Source organism: Cupressus sempervirens, chromosome 6, assembly GCF_028749045.1.
Source record: "Cupressus sempervirens isolate cs-2001-9-10 chromosome 6, ASM2874904v1, whole genome shotgun sequence".
Taxonomy (NCBI): domain Eukaryota; kingdom Viridiplantae; phylum Streptophyta; class Pinopsida; order Cupressales; family Cupressaceae; genus Cupressus; species Cupressus sempervirens.
In genome coordinates this window covers 132,382,121-132,398,419 of record NC_143123.1, presented here as the reverse complement: position 1 = coordinate 132,398,419, position 16,299 = coordinate 132,382,121, and the positions used below count along the sequence as shown (strand labels likewise).

Genomic DNA, 16,299 nt, shown 5'->3' with positions numbered 1-16,299 from the left:
GGTGGCTGAGGTGGATGCTTTGGTCTCTTCCCTTGTTTTGGATGTTCCCCCTAGGGGCCAAAAGTTGTCTAACTCTTACAAGGAGTTTGTTGCGACTTCTATGTCCCCTGGGTTCCATGGGTCTTTGTCTTCTAAGGATTGGGTTGCTGAGGCAACGAAGTTTGAGGATGGTTGGATTGCGGTTAAAAGGAAGAAGACTAAGTCTTCTGCTCCCCTTTTAGATATGATCCTTCGGTCGCAAAAGGGAAACTTCAAATCAAAAGGAAAATCATATGTTCCCTTTTGCTAACTGGTTTTATTGAGTTGGTAAACTAGATGTGTTTCTAGTTTGCTGGATACTGGTTTGGGTGGTTTTTCAAGCTGCTTTGCTCCAGTCTGTGGACTGTCCAAGTTCCAATTTTTTTTAGGTCCCTGTAAAACCTGATTTAGTTGTTTAGCTGGTTTCAGGTCCTTTTAAAACCTGGTTGTGCTTAATGGTTTATCTTTCTCTTTGATGTAAAGGGTTTCTAGGCCCCTTCAAAACTTGCTTTTACCTTAATCTAAAACATGAACAAGATACCCAAACCAACAATTCAATTTATCACATATCTTGCTTGCTTGACAAAAATTTAACCTCACAATAAAGTCCTTTCATAGAAAAGAAGCAGTTTGTTCCATTTAGACTTTGGTACATATGTGAAGAGAGTACGCCATAGCAGGCATCCAAAAAAATACAGTGCATTAAGACATTTTAGCTTCAATTGCGAGTTTTCAACTTTTCCTAGAAATCGTATTCCAAAAGGTGGTGCTTAATGAGAGCTAAGCATACTTAATGCTATCAAGGAGTTACAGGAAGGACCCTCCCAACACATTCACCAAAGCCCACTTTATACCCATCTACCTGCACATAAAGAAAATGTAACCGAGTGAAACTTCATAGACACATTGGTTAATCAAAAACCTTTCTAGGAACTAGTCTTTATTGACATCTACATTTGCGCTGACTTCTATGCTCAACCATAATAATTTTGACTTTATTGTAGCAAACTTGAATTTTAAAATTTGACACTTAAAAATATCGAAATGTAAATGATTGTGATATTCACTACTCATTCGTGGTAAAGATAGTTCCATTTAAAAATAATTGATAAAATGTCTTGTGTACTGCACAATTCCACATTATTACATTATTCCTAGACCAAGGCACTTTTACTTGTAGAGTTCCAACTTCAACTAACCCCTGTAACCTCAAAACTAGAATATTCATACCATTAAATTGATCATTATTTTCAATTTTAACAAATGAAGCACAATTCTTATAAAATTAGGCATGTTGAATGTCATTGGTAGTAGAAGAACCCACCATAGGTTACAAACTCACAAAAACTGAATATTTTTTGTGGGCCAAGTTTTCAAAGTTTAAATTTGGAACTTGGGAATGCAAATTACTTGATGAGTCTTATGGTCAAACTGACAAAATTATCCACAAATACTTGGTGAGTCTGACCCTAAAACTCACCACACATGGTTTGTATATGTAAACATATTTCAGACAAAATTTTGACACTACCAAAACCCTATTTTCTTACCTGTTTAAGCCCTAGATGCCCGAAGGTGAAGCACACACAACATTTGAGCATTGGATCGAGAGAGTGAAATTGTTTTTAATTATATTTGGATTTTCAAACTTTATTTTGTTATGGTTGGGGTAATTAGGATCTCAATGCACCTTTCCATTATGCCCGAGAGGCAAAGTCTATCTTGCTCAATCAAATAGATTATAAATGTTTAATTGGTTATTTACTTTGTGTTAGTCTTTTAACAAATAGAATGTTTCAAGGAATTGGGATCTTCATGTGCCCTTGTCTTGCATAATACATACAAAATGTTCGATTTTTCTAACCCGCAATCATTTTTTAATATATAATTAGTCAGTCTTCAGAGAATTGTGTGCAACCTTGTTTGGCATGCAAGAAGCATGAAATTCTGATAAGTCTAACCGCTTTTTCTTGTACAAGTTTCACCATTGAAGAATGGATGAGAATTTAATCGTAGTTGTACTCCCATTATGACGCAATTAGGCACTCTATTTGTATTCAAATCTAATAGGAAACACTTCGCTAATGTTTTACAAACTAATTAATACATTTTGTACCTATACTTTTTAAGGTTTTTTTTTAGCAGGTGAATTTTCCAAAGTCAAAATATTTTGGTCTACTGAGTTTGAGTCAAATTCAAGTATAAGCACTATGGAGCCAACAACTCTCATAAGTTGATAAGATTCACCATTCTGAGTTAAATTTACAGTTGTCTCCAAATTTTCTACTTTGGTTTGGGTTATATCAATTGTAAACAAAATGCATGGGAAATCAATAATTCTAAAAATTAGATGAAGATGAAATACGGTCTTCTAAGAATGAGATCAGCAAGCATTTGTTGATGTTTCAATTTTTTATCAATTTTCTCTAAGAGTCGATACATGCTTTAAGTGTCTTCAGTTGCTAGTTTCCCATCGATGACACTATTGAGTGGATATTTTGCAAACGACAATTTATTCAGATATGATTGCAAAATAGGTAGACAAGCCATAGCATATGAGACAAAGTCTCTCCTACCTTTAAGGGAAGGCTTCCCCTTTAACCCTTCCTTAAATCAACTCAAGGTAAAGTTGAGGGATTTTGTAAGGGATGTTACTTATATTCTCTCTCTCACACACATGCACACACATTTTCGTCATGCCGAAAAACCCTCATCAAAATATAAGTTTGAGCAAGTAACATGCGAGTGATGAATTATAGTCATAAAATCTACACAATATACTTGTTGCAAAGCCCTACATACTCATAGTTCAAAAAATAATATGGTTGAGACATCATTACAAACCTATCTTAGATGCATGTATGGGAAAGATGCAAGCTCGTCTATGCCACTAGTTATTGTTTAGATATTTGTTTGAAAATTTTGATATCATGCATTTCATATCTAGAGTATTATATACATTTGACAATATTTATAGATCTTAGTGTGTTATTTTCTTCAACTAGAATTTGTTTGGAGCGTAATAATGTTATTGTGTTGCTAATATTTATTTAATAAAGCCCATGAAATAAACACTTCATTAACACTATATGAGTGTGAGTCTACGTCAGATTTGAGTCTATAACTATAACATACTACAACCATATATCATTTTCCTAGTGACAGAATAAATTGTGATAATTTCATTCATTTAAAATTGTTTATTGATATAACATATTTCATTTGTAGGAACCTTTGGTGTATGCTTTTGTATCATTACAAAATATGATTATTATAACCATACAAAATGATCATAGAAGAAATGGCTAATCCTCAATTGCCTTTTAAACTCTAGAAAATTAAAATGTATAGAAAAAATGTTGTCCATACACATCACTCATGTAGAATAAAATACAAGCAAGAAAGGCACGTGAATAGCTTGAATCAAATGATCAAGAAATCTCAAGTGGTCTTAGTGGAAGAAAGATGAAATTTTATAGGTCAATTGAAACTTGAAAATCCAATGACTAACATGTAGTATAACATGAACAAGATACCCAAACCAGCAATTCTATTTATCACATATCTTGCTTGCTCAACAAAAATTTAACCTTACAATAAAGTTGTTTTACCAAAAAGAAACAGACAATTCCATTTAGACTTTGGTAAATATGTGAAGAGAGTTTGCCATAGCAGGCATCCTAAAAAATACAATGCATTAAGACATTTTAGCTTCAATTGTGGGTTTTCAACTTTTCTCAGAAATCGTATTCCAAAAGGTGGTGCTTAATGAGAGCTGAGCATACTTAAAGCTATCAAGGAGTTGCAGCAAGAACCTTCCCAGAACAATCACCAAAGCCCACTTTATACCCATCTCCCTGCACATAAAGAAAATGTCACTGAGTGAAACTTTGTAGAAACATCAGTCAATCAAAAACCTTTCTAGGGACTAGTCTTTATTCACATTTACATTTACACTAAATTCTATGTTCAGCCATAATAATTTTGACTTTATTGTAACAAACTTGAATTTTAAAGTTTGGCAGTTAAAAATATCAAAATGTAAATGATTGTTATATTCATTGTCCATTTGTGGAAATGATAGTTGCATTTAGAAAATAATTGATAAAATGTCTTATCTTCTCCACAATTCCACATTACTACATTATTTCTAGATTTATGGACCAAGGCACTTTTACTTGTAGAGTTCTAACTTCAACTAACCCTTGTAACCTTAAAACTAGAATATGCATACGATTAAATTGATAATAATTTTCAATTTTAACAAATGAAGCACAATTCTTATAAAATAAGGCTTGTTCAATGTAATGTAGTAGAAGAACCCGCCATACGTTACAAACTCACATAACACTGAATTTTTTTTGTGGGCCAAGTTTTCAAAGTTTAAATTTGGAACTTGGGAATGCAAATTACTTGATGAGTCTTAGGGTCAAACTGAGAAAAGTATCCACAATACTTGGTGAGTCCGACCTGCAAACATATTTTGATAATACAAAAACCTTATTTTCTTGCCTGTTTAAGCCCTAGATGCCCGAAGTTGAAGCTCACACAACATTTGAGTATTGGATCGAGAGAGTGAAATTGATTTTAATTTTATTTGCATTTTCAAACTTTCTTTTGTTATGGTTAGGGTAGTTAGGATTTCAATGCATCTTTCTTGTGCACAAGAGGCAAAGTCTATTTTGCTCGATCAAATACAATATCAATGCTTAAATTGGGTATTTATCTTGTGTTAGTCTATTAACAAATAGAATGTTTCAAGGAATTGGGATCTTCAAGTGCCCTTGTCTTGCACAATACATATAGAATGTCTAATTTTTCTAACCCACAAACATTTTTTATTATATAATCAATCAGTTTTCAGAGAATTGTGTGCAACCTTGCTTGTCGTGCAAGAAGTGTGAAAGTCTGATAAGTATAACCGCTTTTTCTTGTAGAAGTTTTATCATTGAAGAATCAGTGAGAATTTAATCGTAGTTTTACACCCTTTATGATGCAATTAGGCACCCTATTTGTATTAAAAAATAATAGGAAACAATTCTCTAATGTTTTATAGAGTAATTGATACATTTTGTACTTATACTTTCTTAGTATTTTTTTTGGGGTTGAGTTTTCCAAAGTCAAAATATTTTGGTCTACTGAGTTTGAGTCAAATCCAAGAGCACTATGGAACAAACAACTCTCATAAGTTGATAAGATTCACTGTTCTAAGTTAAATTTACAATTGTCTCCAAATTTTCTGCTTTGTTTTGGGTTATATCAATTCTAAACATAATGCTTGGGAAAACCATAATTCTAAAAATTAGATGAAGATGAAATATGATCTTCTGAGAATAAGATCAGCAAGGGTTTGTTGCTGTTTCAATTTTTTATCGGTTTTCTTGAAGATTCGATGCATGTTTTGAGTGTCTTCAATTGCTAGTTTCCCACTAATGATACTATTGGGTGGATATTTTGCAAACAACAATTTTGTTCAAATACGATCGCAAAATAGGTAGACCAGCCACAACATATGAGGCAAAGTCTCTCCTACCTTTAAGTGAAGGCTCCCCGTTCTCACCGTTCCTTGAACCAACTTAAAGTAAAGTTGAGAGATTTTAAAAGGGATATGACTTATATTCTTTCTCTCTCTCACACACATTTTTCGTCATGCCCAAAAACCCTCATCAAACTATAAGTTTAAGCAAGTAATAGGTGAGTGATGAATAATAGTCATAAAATCTACATAATATACCTATTGCAAAGCCCTAAATATGCATAGTTAAAAAAATAATATGGTTGAGACATCATTTCAGACCTATCTTAGATGCATATATGGGAAAGATGCAAGCTCCTCTATGCCACTAGTTATTGTTTAGATATTTGTATAAAAATGTTGATAGCATGCATTTCATATCTAGAGTATTATATACATTTGACAATATTTATATATCACAGTGTGTTATTTTCTTCAACTATAATTTATTTTTATACTTATGTAATTGATGCATCATATGTGCGATCAATTTAGTTTCTTTTTAATAATGTTATTGTATTGCTAACATTTCTTTAATAAAGCCCATAAAATAAACACTTTATTAACACTATATGAGTATGAGTTTAAGTCAAATTTGAGTCTATAACTATAATATACTACAACCATATCTCAATTTCTTAGTGACAGAATATATTATGATAATTTCATTGGTTTAAAATTGTTTATTGATATAACATATTTTATTTGTAGGAACCTTTGGTGTATGCTTCCGTATCATTGACAAATATGATTATTATAACCATACAAAATGATCATAGAAGAAATGACTAATCCTCAATTTCCTTTAAAATTCCAAACTATATATATATACAGAATGTTGTCCATAGACATCGCTCATGTAAAATAACATACGAGCAAGAAAGGCACGTGAATAGCTTGAATCAAATGATCAAGAAATCTCAAGCGGTCTTAGAGGAAGAAAGATAAAACTTAAACAAGATACCCAAACCAGCAATTCAATTTTATCACACATCTTGCTTGCTTGACAAAGATTAAACCTCACAATAAAGTCGTTTCACCAAAAAGAAACAGTTCGTTCCATTTAGACTTTGGTACATACGTGAAGAGAGTTCGCGATAGCAGGCATCCTAAAAAATATGGTGCATTAAGAAATTTAGTTTCAATTGCGAGTTTTCAACTTTTCTTAGAAATTGTATTCCAAAAGGTGGTGCTTAATGAGAGTTGAGCATACTTAATGCTATCAAGGAGTTGCAGGAAGAACCTTCCCAAAACATTCACCAAAGCCCACTTTATACCCATCTCCCTACACAAAGAAAATGTCACTGACTGAAACTTCATAAAAACATTGGTCAATCAAAAACCTTTCTAGGGACTAGTCCTTATTGACATCTACATTTGTGTTGACTTCTATGTTCAGCCATAATAATTTTGACTTTATTGTAGCAAACTTGAATTTTTAAAAGATTGACAGTTAAAAATATCAAAATGTAAATAATTGTTATATTCATTGCCCATTTGTGGCAAGGATAGTTATATTTAGAAAATAATTGATAAAATGTCTTATGTACTCCACAATTCCACATTACTACAATATTTATGGACCAAGGCACTTTTACCTATAGAGTTCCAACTTCAACTAACCCCTGTAACCTTAAAACCAGAATATGCATACCACTAAATTGATTATAATTTTCAATTTTAACAAATGAAGCACAATTCTTATAAAATTAGGCATGTTGAATGCCATTGGTAGTAGAAGAACCCACCATAGGTTACAAACTCACAAAACACTGAATATTTTTTGTGGGCCAAGTTTTCAAAGTTAAAATTTGGAACTTGGGAAATTACTTGATGAGTCTTAGGGTCAACCTAACAAAACTATCCACAAATACTTGGTGAGTTCGACCCTAAAACTCACCACACATGGTCTATATATGCAAACATATTTCAGATAAAATTTTGACACTACAAAACCCTATTTTCTTGCTTGTTTAAGCCCTAGATGCCCGAAGTTGAAGCTCACACAACATTTGAGCATTGGATCGAGAGAGTGATTGTTTTTAATTTTATTTGCATTTTCAAACTTTCTTTTTTTATGGTTGGGGTAATTAGGATCTCGATGCACCTTTCCATTGTGCATGGGAGGCAAAGTCTGTCTTGCTCGATCAAATATAGTATCAATGTTTAATTGGATATTTACCTTGTGTTAGTCTTTTAACAAATAGAACATTTCAAGGAATTGGGATCTTCACGTGTCCTTGTCTTGTGCAATACATACAGAATGTCCATGTTTTCTAATCCACAAACATTTTTTAATATATAATTAATCAATCTTCAAAGAATTGTGTGCAATATTGCTTGTCGTGCAAGAAGCATGAAAGTCTAATAAGTCTAACCATTGTTTCTTGTAGAAGTTTCATCATTGAAGAATGAATGAGAATTTAGTCGTAGTTGTACTCCCATTATGATGCAATCACGCACTCTACTTGTATTCACATCTAATAGGAAACAATTCTCTAAGTATTTACAGACTAATTAATACATTTTGTACCTATACTTTTAAAGTATTTTTTTTAGCGGCTAAGTTTCCCAAAGCCAGAATATTTTAGTCTGTTGAGTTTGAGTCAAATCCAGGTATAAGCACTATGGAGCCAACAACTCTCATAGGTTGATAAGATTCACCGTTCTAAGTTAAATTTACAATTGTCTCCAAATTTTTTGCTTTGTTTTGGTTTATATCAATTGTAAACAAAATGCATGGGAAAACCATAATTCTAAAAATTAGACGAAGATGAAATACAATCTTATGAGAATGAGATCATCAAGGGTTTGTTGATGTTTCAATTTTTTATCAATTTTCTTCAAAGAGTCGATGCATGTTTTGAGTGTCTTCAGTTGCTAGTTTCCCAACAATGACACTATTGGATGGATATTTTGCAAATGACAATTTGTTCAAATACGATCGCAAAATAGGTAGACCAGCCACAACATATGAGACAAAGTCTCTCCTACCTTTAAAGGATGGCTCCTCATTCTCACTGTCCCTTGAATCAACTCAAGGTAAAGTTGAGAGATTTTGTAAGGCATGTTACTTATATTCTTTCTTTTCATCTTTCAAGAAAGAATCCACTTCCCATGGAGTGAGTAATGGGCAAGATGAAATCTCTTACCCGTCTATCTAATAGTTGGGAACGGCGACATCGATAAACCAAGACCAACTCAAAGATTGATTGAAAACATACATGTTCGGCTCTATGTCATGTTTTAATCTATTCTATAAGAATAACCTCTACCATTGGGGCACAAAGTCTTCTAGTAGTAGGAAATTCTAACTAGTTCTGTCAATTGAGACAACTATACAAGCTACTGTCAAAGTTTCTAGTATGTATCACCACAATCGCTCCCAATCAAAGCTTCGGCTTCGATTGCTTCTTAACTTGTTATGCTCTATTATTAAACATACAACAACATAAATCGATAAGAGATGCAAATTACAGCCAGAGCTTCTAATTTGCACTCTCACAATTGCTCTCAATCAAAGTTTCAACTCCAATTCCTTCTTTGTATTCATGTTTCTTCAAAATAGTACAACTACAGAATCAAAGTTATGCTTGCACAATTTTATCAGAGTTTTTTTGCATCCAATAAAAGATGATATTTACAATGAGGGAGGCACTTCTTATATAGGAAAAGAAGTGAGAAAAAGGAGGAAAAAGTGGGAGCAACTCAACCAATTAGACCTGAAAAAACTAGGTGAGAAGAATTATTGGATTACATGTCATAAGGGCATGCAATCGAATTACATGTAATTGCATCACATGCAATTCATCTTCTCCAACTACGAAAATGAAATACTAAAAACTAAAAGAAGACGGGGAAAGTTGAATCAATCCTTAAGATTGTCCAGGAAAGCCTTATATTTGGCGATACAATCATGAACCATAAGAAGATCTAGGATCTTCATTGTCTTTGAGATGGATTCAACTCTAACTACATTCACATGTGTTGATTTTACAACTTTGCAATTCTCTGCAAGAGAATCTCACAAGTGGTTTGCTACATATTTGTATGTAGAAAACTTGTTCATCGTATGTGATCCAAATTCTTCAGAATTAAAATCAGCATTGACTTTGTCAGTGTACCCTAAGCTCATCTCTTCCTCTGTGAACAGGTTGTCATGTTCAGTAAGGACCTTGCATCCTATCTACATTTTTTATTGTTTTGGTCTTAGGGATGAAATGTCAAGCACATCCCAAGAAGAACTTAGGTTCCAAGGCAGCCATGGGAAAAGCAGACACTAGATGAATATTACTTCTTTTGATATGTTTTATCAAGACCAAGAATCACCTTTTGTTTGTATGGCCAAGAATGCAAGCTAGATGCATGAGAATGCATGTCAAATGACAACTTTGGTATTTAGAAGTGTGACCTTTTACCAAATTTGGGTTCTTTAGAGGTAATTTACATGTGGTAAAAATGAATCATTTTTACTTGAGGTAAAAATGCTATTGGGTTCGGAGGATGTAATTGCATGTGTTGGAAAATGGATGAAGTATGGATTGACATAAAAACATGAAAGGTGAAAGGATGTCGATGCAACTGCATTCTTGGATAGGAATCTTCAACTTTCTTCCAAAAAGAAAACAAAATAAGCAATCAAACAAACAAGAAAAACTAAGTACAAATTTTTAAAAAAACCTCTTTCTATTGACACGAACATGACAAACTTGAAGATATCCCTTTACAAGCAATTTTGTTTTTGGAGTGTCCGAAGGATTTTAACATTTGCAAATGAAAAGATATCACACTTATTTAAAGAAAAACTGCAAAAAATATGGGCTCCCTTTGAACAAATAGACAAAGATGAGCCTAATAATGCAATAATGTAGCAAAATAAGTAAGAAATATGAGCAAAGTTGAAATCTTCTACTTACTTGGAGCTCAATGAGTCAAAAAAAGAGGAAAGAGAGTTGAAAATGAACAAGTCTTTTCCAAAATCGGGTTCTCCAAATACAAATGCATGCAACAACTCAATAGCTTTTGACCAATTCAAAGTTGCAAATGGTACTCTCCAAGGTCAAATACATGGGTGTTTTTTCATGTAGAAGGCAAAATGCAAGTTACCAAAACCTTGAGATGCAAAATGTTTTTTGCATGGGTGCTTTTTACCAAAAATGTGTCCTTCATATGCACACAAACAAGTGGTTTTGATGTTCTTGCTGAAAAACATGATCTTCAAATGCCAAATCATGCCTCCAAATGCAAAAACGTGCCCTCTTTAATGAATCATATGGGCTGGAAATGCATTTTTCTGGGCGTTTTTGGTAAAAAAAGTGCCCTTACAATGCCAACGCATGAGGCATTTTTTAGCAAAATGACCAAAAATGTGGTCTCCAATGTCATTTGCATGCATTGTCTTGCATGGTTGGACTCTATACATGCATTTGCATGTATTATTTTCCCTTGGAATGCCAATGTTTTGGCTAGAAATGCATTTTGGGCTCTCCACATGCAAAGATATGTTATTTTTTCAATGTAAATGATCTTCACATGCAAGTCAGACTCTCTAAGGCTCATTGCATGTCTTCACTTTGGCTGGAAATGCGTTTCACAAGCAAATCAAACTCTTGGAAGTCCATTGCATGTTTAAAAATATACCGTTTTATCTGCCTAAGTCCACAACTTGGCTTCCTAGAGCAAATTGTACTCTAAAAGTGCTACTACATGTGACATCTTTTGCATGTAATAGGGAGTTTTCATGTAAATTGGACTCTTGGAAGTCCATTAAACATTTAAAATAACTTGTTTTAGCCATTTGTCGTAGTCAATCTTTTCCATTCAAGTGCAAAATCACACTCTATAGATGCAATTGCATGAAACATATTTGGAAAAAGATATGTTGAGTTGAGCAACTTAAGTGATCTATTTAACACGTCTAATTGATTATTGAGTAAATATTACTTTAAATGGGTCAAAATAGAATATTTATTATTTACACTATACTGTTTACATATTGTGTAAATATTTATTGAAAAGTAACATTTTGCTTAAATGTTTTAAATAAAATATTAAAGTAAATCTCAATGTTAAATTACAACTATATACTGATAAAAGTCACTTAAGTGAAAAATTAAAAAGCAACTCAACATGAAAATATAGCATAAAGTGCACTATAGTCACTTAAATCACTTTAAGTGGTAAAGTGACTTGAAAACATAACATAAAGTCATTTTAAGTAATATTTTTCAAACAATGAATGTCAACATTAAAATATAACATTAATAGTTTAAATATGCGATTGCACTTGAAGAGTCCACTTTTTGGGCACTTAAATGGTCATATATTTTGACTACTAAGTCCAATTAAGCCCTAAGGTATACTGAATTGAAGGGAAAACCAAAAGCAAGAGATTGAATGAAACAAAAAAGCTTAAAGCAAACTAAACAAACACTCGAAAACACAAATAAGGACTTTGAAGGCTTCAAACATCAAGCATATGCTTAATAAAATGAAAAATGAAAAGGACATGACAAAAGCCTTCAATAAAAGGATTCATTATGCAAATTGGAGTCAATTGGTTGATCAATGTTGGCCAATTAAATAATGAATTGTCTCAGAGAAATGCTAAACTAAGTTGAGAAAGCTCGTATTGTTACCTCCATTTTGTGGTGACAAAATGCAAGAAAATTGATACCTAATAGGGGAGGCCTTCCCATGTCTAATTCTTCCAAAGACATGACAGTTAGATCAAAATCTACCATTTTGGAAAAAGAAATGATTCACTGATAGAAACACAAGACCGAAGGAAGATGAAGCAACCTAGCAGAAGTTAAAATCCATGCATATTAACCATAACCTCCTATTATCAACTTAGGTACACTAGAATATCAAAAAAAATTCTAATTTTCAAGATAGAAGCCTGATTCAAAATTTTTGGGGTACCCAACTCGTTTTGGAATCATGTACTCCTAGGAATGAATGGAAGTAAACACAAAAGGGGAAAATGAGCTCGATTCATGTGCCAAGCAATATTTTATAGCTACTTTTTCCAAGGCATCTGATAGGGACGATGTCTTTGGCGAAGGACCTTCCTTCTTGTAAAATGCAAGTTTTTTAATACAACATCGGCATGTCATTTTTAACTTAGAATAAATTCTCACAACAACACCTAATTGGATCCAAATGTAGACTCCCCTAAGAGTTTTAGTCCTCTTATGTCTTTAAGATGATTTACTCCCCTAAGAGTTTTAGTCCTCTTATGTCTTTAAGATGATTTCTAAATATCGAAGGGTAGCGACAGGCGTCTCAAAGCCATCTAATGTAAAAGGATTATCTATATATTCCAAGAATTACTTAGAAAAAGATCTAACCTCCCCACTTTCAAAAAGCATTAATCTAAAAGTAGGAAATTTTGAATGGACCCAATCTCTGAACTATGAAAGTCCACCCTTCAAACAAAGAGGTTGCCATTAATACAACCATCTCATCACGAAATGACCAACTACTTATAAGGTCTAGAAGAAAAAAGGAAGAAAGGACAAGTGGATATGCAAAGGACCTAAGAAGAAGCAAATATAATGGAATGAGTACCCAAAAACAAAAAGTAACAAGAGTATGGAGGGAGTGGATACTATTCAAGGGAGGATCTGGCTGAAGAAACCATGTTTCGATGGATAATCCGATAAAGGAATGAAATGACGCTAGAGGACCTCAACATCAAGGAGAACTAGAAATTTTCTTAAAGGAGTTAGTGTATTGGAAAATTTCAATTTCTAATCTAATGGTTTAGCATCAAAGCTTAATTAGAGATCTATGATACCAATTGGTGAGATACAAGATTAGACTACTAAAATGTGTCAATCTAAAATTCCTAAGTGAATTGAAAATTAAGTGTTCTTAGTCTTGGAATTAATGTGAAGATATTTAATGAATTTAAACTAGCAAATAGAAGAAACAAGGAAACACAATTGTTGCATAACATAACAAAACATTTATGTGGAGAAAATTTAAGGGTAAAAGTGCCCTAATTTTGTCAATCCCTATGAAGATGGAACAATATAAGGTGAAGAAGCACCTAGAGGTCTTGCAAAGATATTGAGCAAGAAGATAGTGGAAAATTGCCTATCATGAATGCTCAAAGAAATAAACAAGAGATTTTGGAGTAATTAGGCATGAAGTTCAAATGGGTATGCAGCCATACAAATGGAAGCCTTGGTGAACATGGTTGTAATGCATCAAACCTTATTGGAAGATATCTTGGGAAGCACCAAGAGATCTAAGTTTGGTCGATGAAGACATTATCATTGATCATTAGGAAATTAAACATCCTTTGCAAGAAACATTTCCATTGGAGACTCTTGGAGAAATACAATCAGAAGTCTTATTACAATAAATGAAGATGGATAATATGCACAGGGATCGTGATTTCACTCATATTCTCAAAAAATACAAAAAAATGTAGCTAAGGAAGCCAAGGGATCTTCAAGGGAGTTAGTTATTGTTTGGTTGCATCAAGAGGTCTGAATTCAAGATATTCTCTCTTTAGGTTGTATGCTAACTTGTCAAACAAGAGATAACTCTTCTAAGCTTAAGTAATCTCTTATTAAATTTTATGGTCCACAATCAAAACAAAAAAATGAGACTTGTTGGTGTCAAATCAAGAAAATTGTAGAAGTAGATTAAAATTCCCATTAATTATATATTGGAGCTGCAATGCCTGGATTGACTCCTCTGATAAGAGAGAGGGGGGATCATAGGACATGATGATAAGAAAAACTTTATCTTTCCTTGGGGACTCAAATTTGCAGGATATCAAACCTAGCACACCTAGTCAAATAGTAGAAAACTGAAAAGGGAAAGACAACATTGTTGTGAGGATCAATAGATGCTTTGGCTCTTCTCTATGAATTAACATGAAGATAATTTTATGCTCAAAAGCCCCCATAAATAGCTCTGATTAGTGGACTATATTTTTAACTATTTAAAAAAGATGTTCTTCAAAAGAATGCCCTTTTGGCTTGAAAATTTGTGGTTGTTTCTAACTTCTACAGAGGCCAGCAACCTTTCTTAAGGAGAAAGATGTACATTTTAGTAGAAAGCTAAAAGCTTTAAAGCTTCATATAAAGGAGTGGATTCGTCATGATTTAAAAAGCCCATTTCAAAGTGAGAATGATCTTGACAACAATATGATGACAGAGACCCAAAAGTATCTATATACTAATGAAGTCTCAAATTGTTTTCACTTGATACCGAACATATTTGGATGGAAGATATGGTAGGAAAGAAATAACAAAACCTTCAATTGGAAATAGAAGAAGCAAGATCAATTACAAAATGAGGTGGTCAGTCTTCCTTTCACTTGTACTTGTCAAAAAAATGAAAAAAATTATACTAAATGCAATGTGAGATACTAGATAAATTGTAAATAGGCCCAAGTTAAGAAGGGGACAACAAAATATCCCTTTCCTCTAATCGATTTCCCACAAGCAATTTCAAATTAGGATGCTCTAAAATCTTCTCACTCTCTACTGTAGCATCCTCAACTAGCAAGTCTTTCCACCTGACAAGATACTCCTTGACTGAACGAGACTAAAGCTTCCTCTCTCTAAAGAATTGACCCCAATGAGATTCAGTGCAAGCTTGCCCTCATCAACAAATGGCAATTCTCCTTTAAAATTGTCAATCACTACCAAAAGGTGTTTTGAAGCAAGATACATGAAGCACATTGTTTATATTGTTGTTCTTTAAAAGTTCCAACTCATATACCACCTCTCCAATATGTCTCACCACCTTATAGGTCCCATAGAAGTGAGGCTTAAGCCTCTCCATGATACTCCCCTTCAAAGAAGACTTGCTGCAAGATTGCAAATGAAGATAAATCAAAACTCTTCACTCAAAACTATGACCAATCAAGTGATAGTTTGCATCCATCTTCAGTTGATTTTGGGCTTGTTGCAAATCATCCATGAGGACTTGAAGGTCATCTTGACTTCTACAGCCAATCCTTGGCCTTTGGCACTCTATCTTGTCCTAATGCAAGATCTACAAATGAAGTTGTCTTCTATCTATATAGTGCTTTGAAGGGTGAAATCCCAATCAATGTGTGATAAATGACATTTTAGCAGTATTTCTCAAGATGTAGCCAATGGACCCATGCATTCTGTTGCAATGCCACATAGTTCCTTAAGTAGCTCTTCACCCACTTGTTCACAATATTAGTTGGTTCATCTATCTAGGGCTGGTGATTAGTACTCAAAGTAAACTCACTACTTCTAAAAAACTTCATCCAAAAAGCGTTATGGAAATTCCTAACTTGATCACAAATAATTTTCCTTGAAAGGCCATTCAACCTAAAAATCTCCCCAAAGAACAATTTTGCAACTTGAACAATCAACCAACGCATATATGTCATCCTTGCCCTAAACCTTGGAAAGTCCAATAATGAAATCCATTGAAATGCTCTCACACTTTTGATGTCTCAATCATAGGCTTGAATATAGTGTACCCACATCTCTTGCTTCTCATCCAAATCCTTTTGCTCCAAGAAGTATCGATGGCTATTATGGTTGGTCCTAACCACAAATTCCACTCCAACTAGATATTGTCTAAGCTTGGCCAACAAACGCATGATTGTGAGCATCCTCTTGTCATAGGTCAAATACAATATCTAAATCTCCTTTAGTTTTTGGCTCTCAAACACAATGGTATGACTATTTTGCATCCATAAAGCTCCAATACCTTCCCTTGATGTGTCGCACTTGGGGCAAAAAAGATTAGAGAAGTAG

General features: G+C 33.4%; 1 protein-coding gene across 4 annotated transcripts in view; it reads right to left on the bottom strand.

Annotated features, from left to right (window-relative positions):
• Nucleotides 1-607: 607 nt before the first annotated feature.
• LOC149551577 (fumarylacetoacetase-like) overlaps nt 608-16,299 on the bottom strand; it is a 140,994-nt gene continuing 125,302 nt past the window's right edge. The window contains exons 14-15 of one of the 4 annotated variants that reach the window (XM_089787083.1): nt 3,804-3,875; nt 608-880 (exon numbers count right to left, since the gene is read on the bottom strand). In XM_089787083.1, coding sequence (XP_089643209.1) covers nt 3,813-3,875 — 63 coding nt within the window. In that variant the 3' untranslated portion in view covers nt 608-880; nt 3,804-3,812. The other 3 variants (XM_089787086.1, XM_089787082.1, XM_089787084.1) reach the window with 3 other exon arrangements.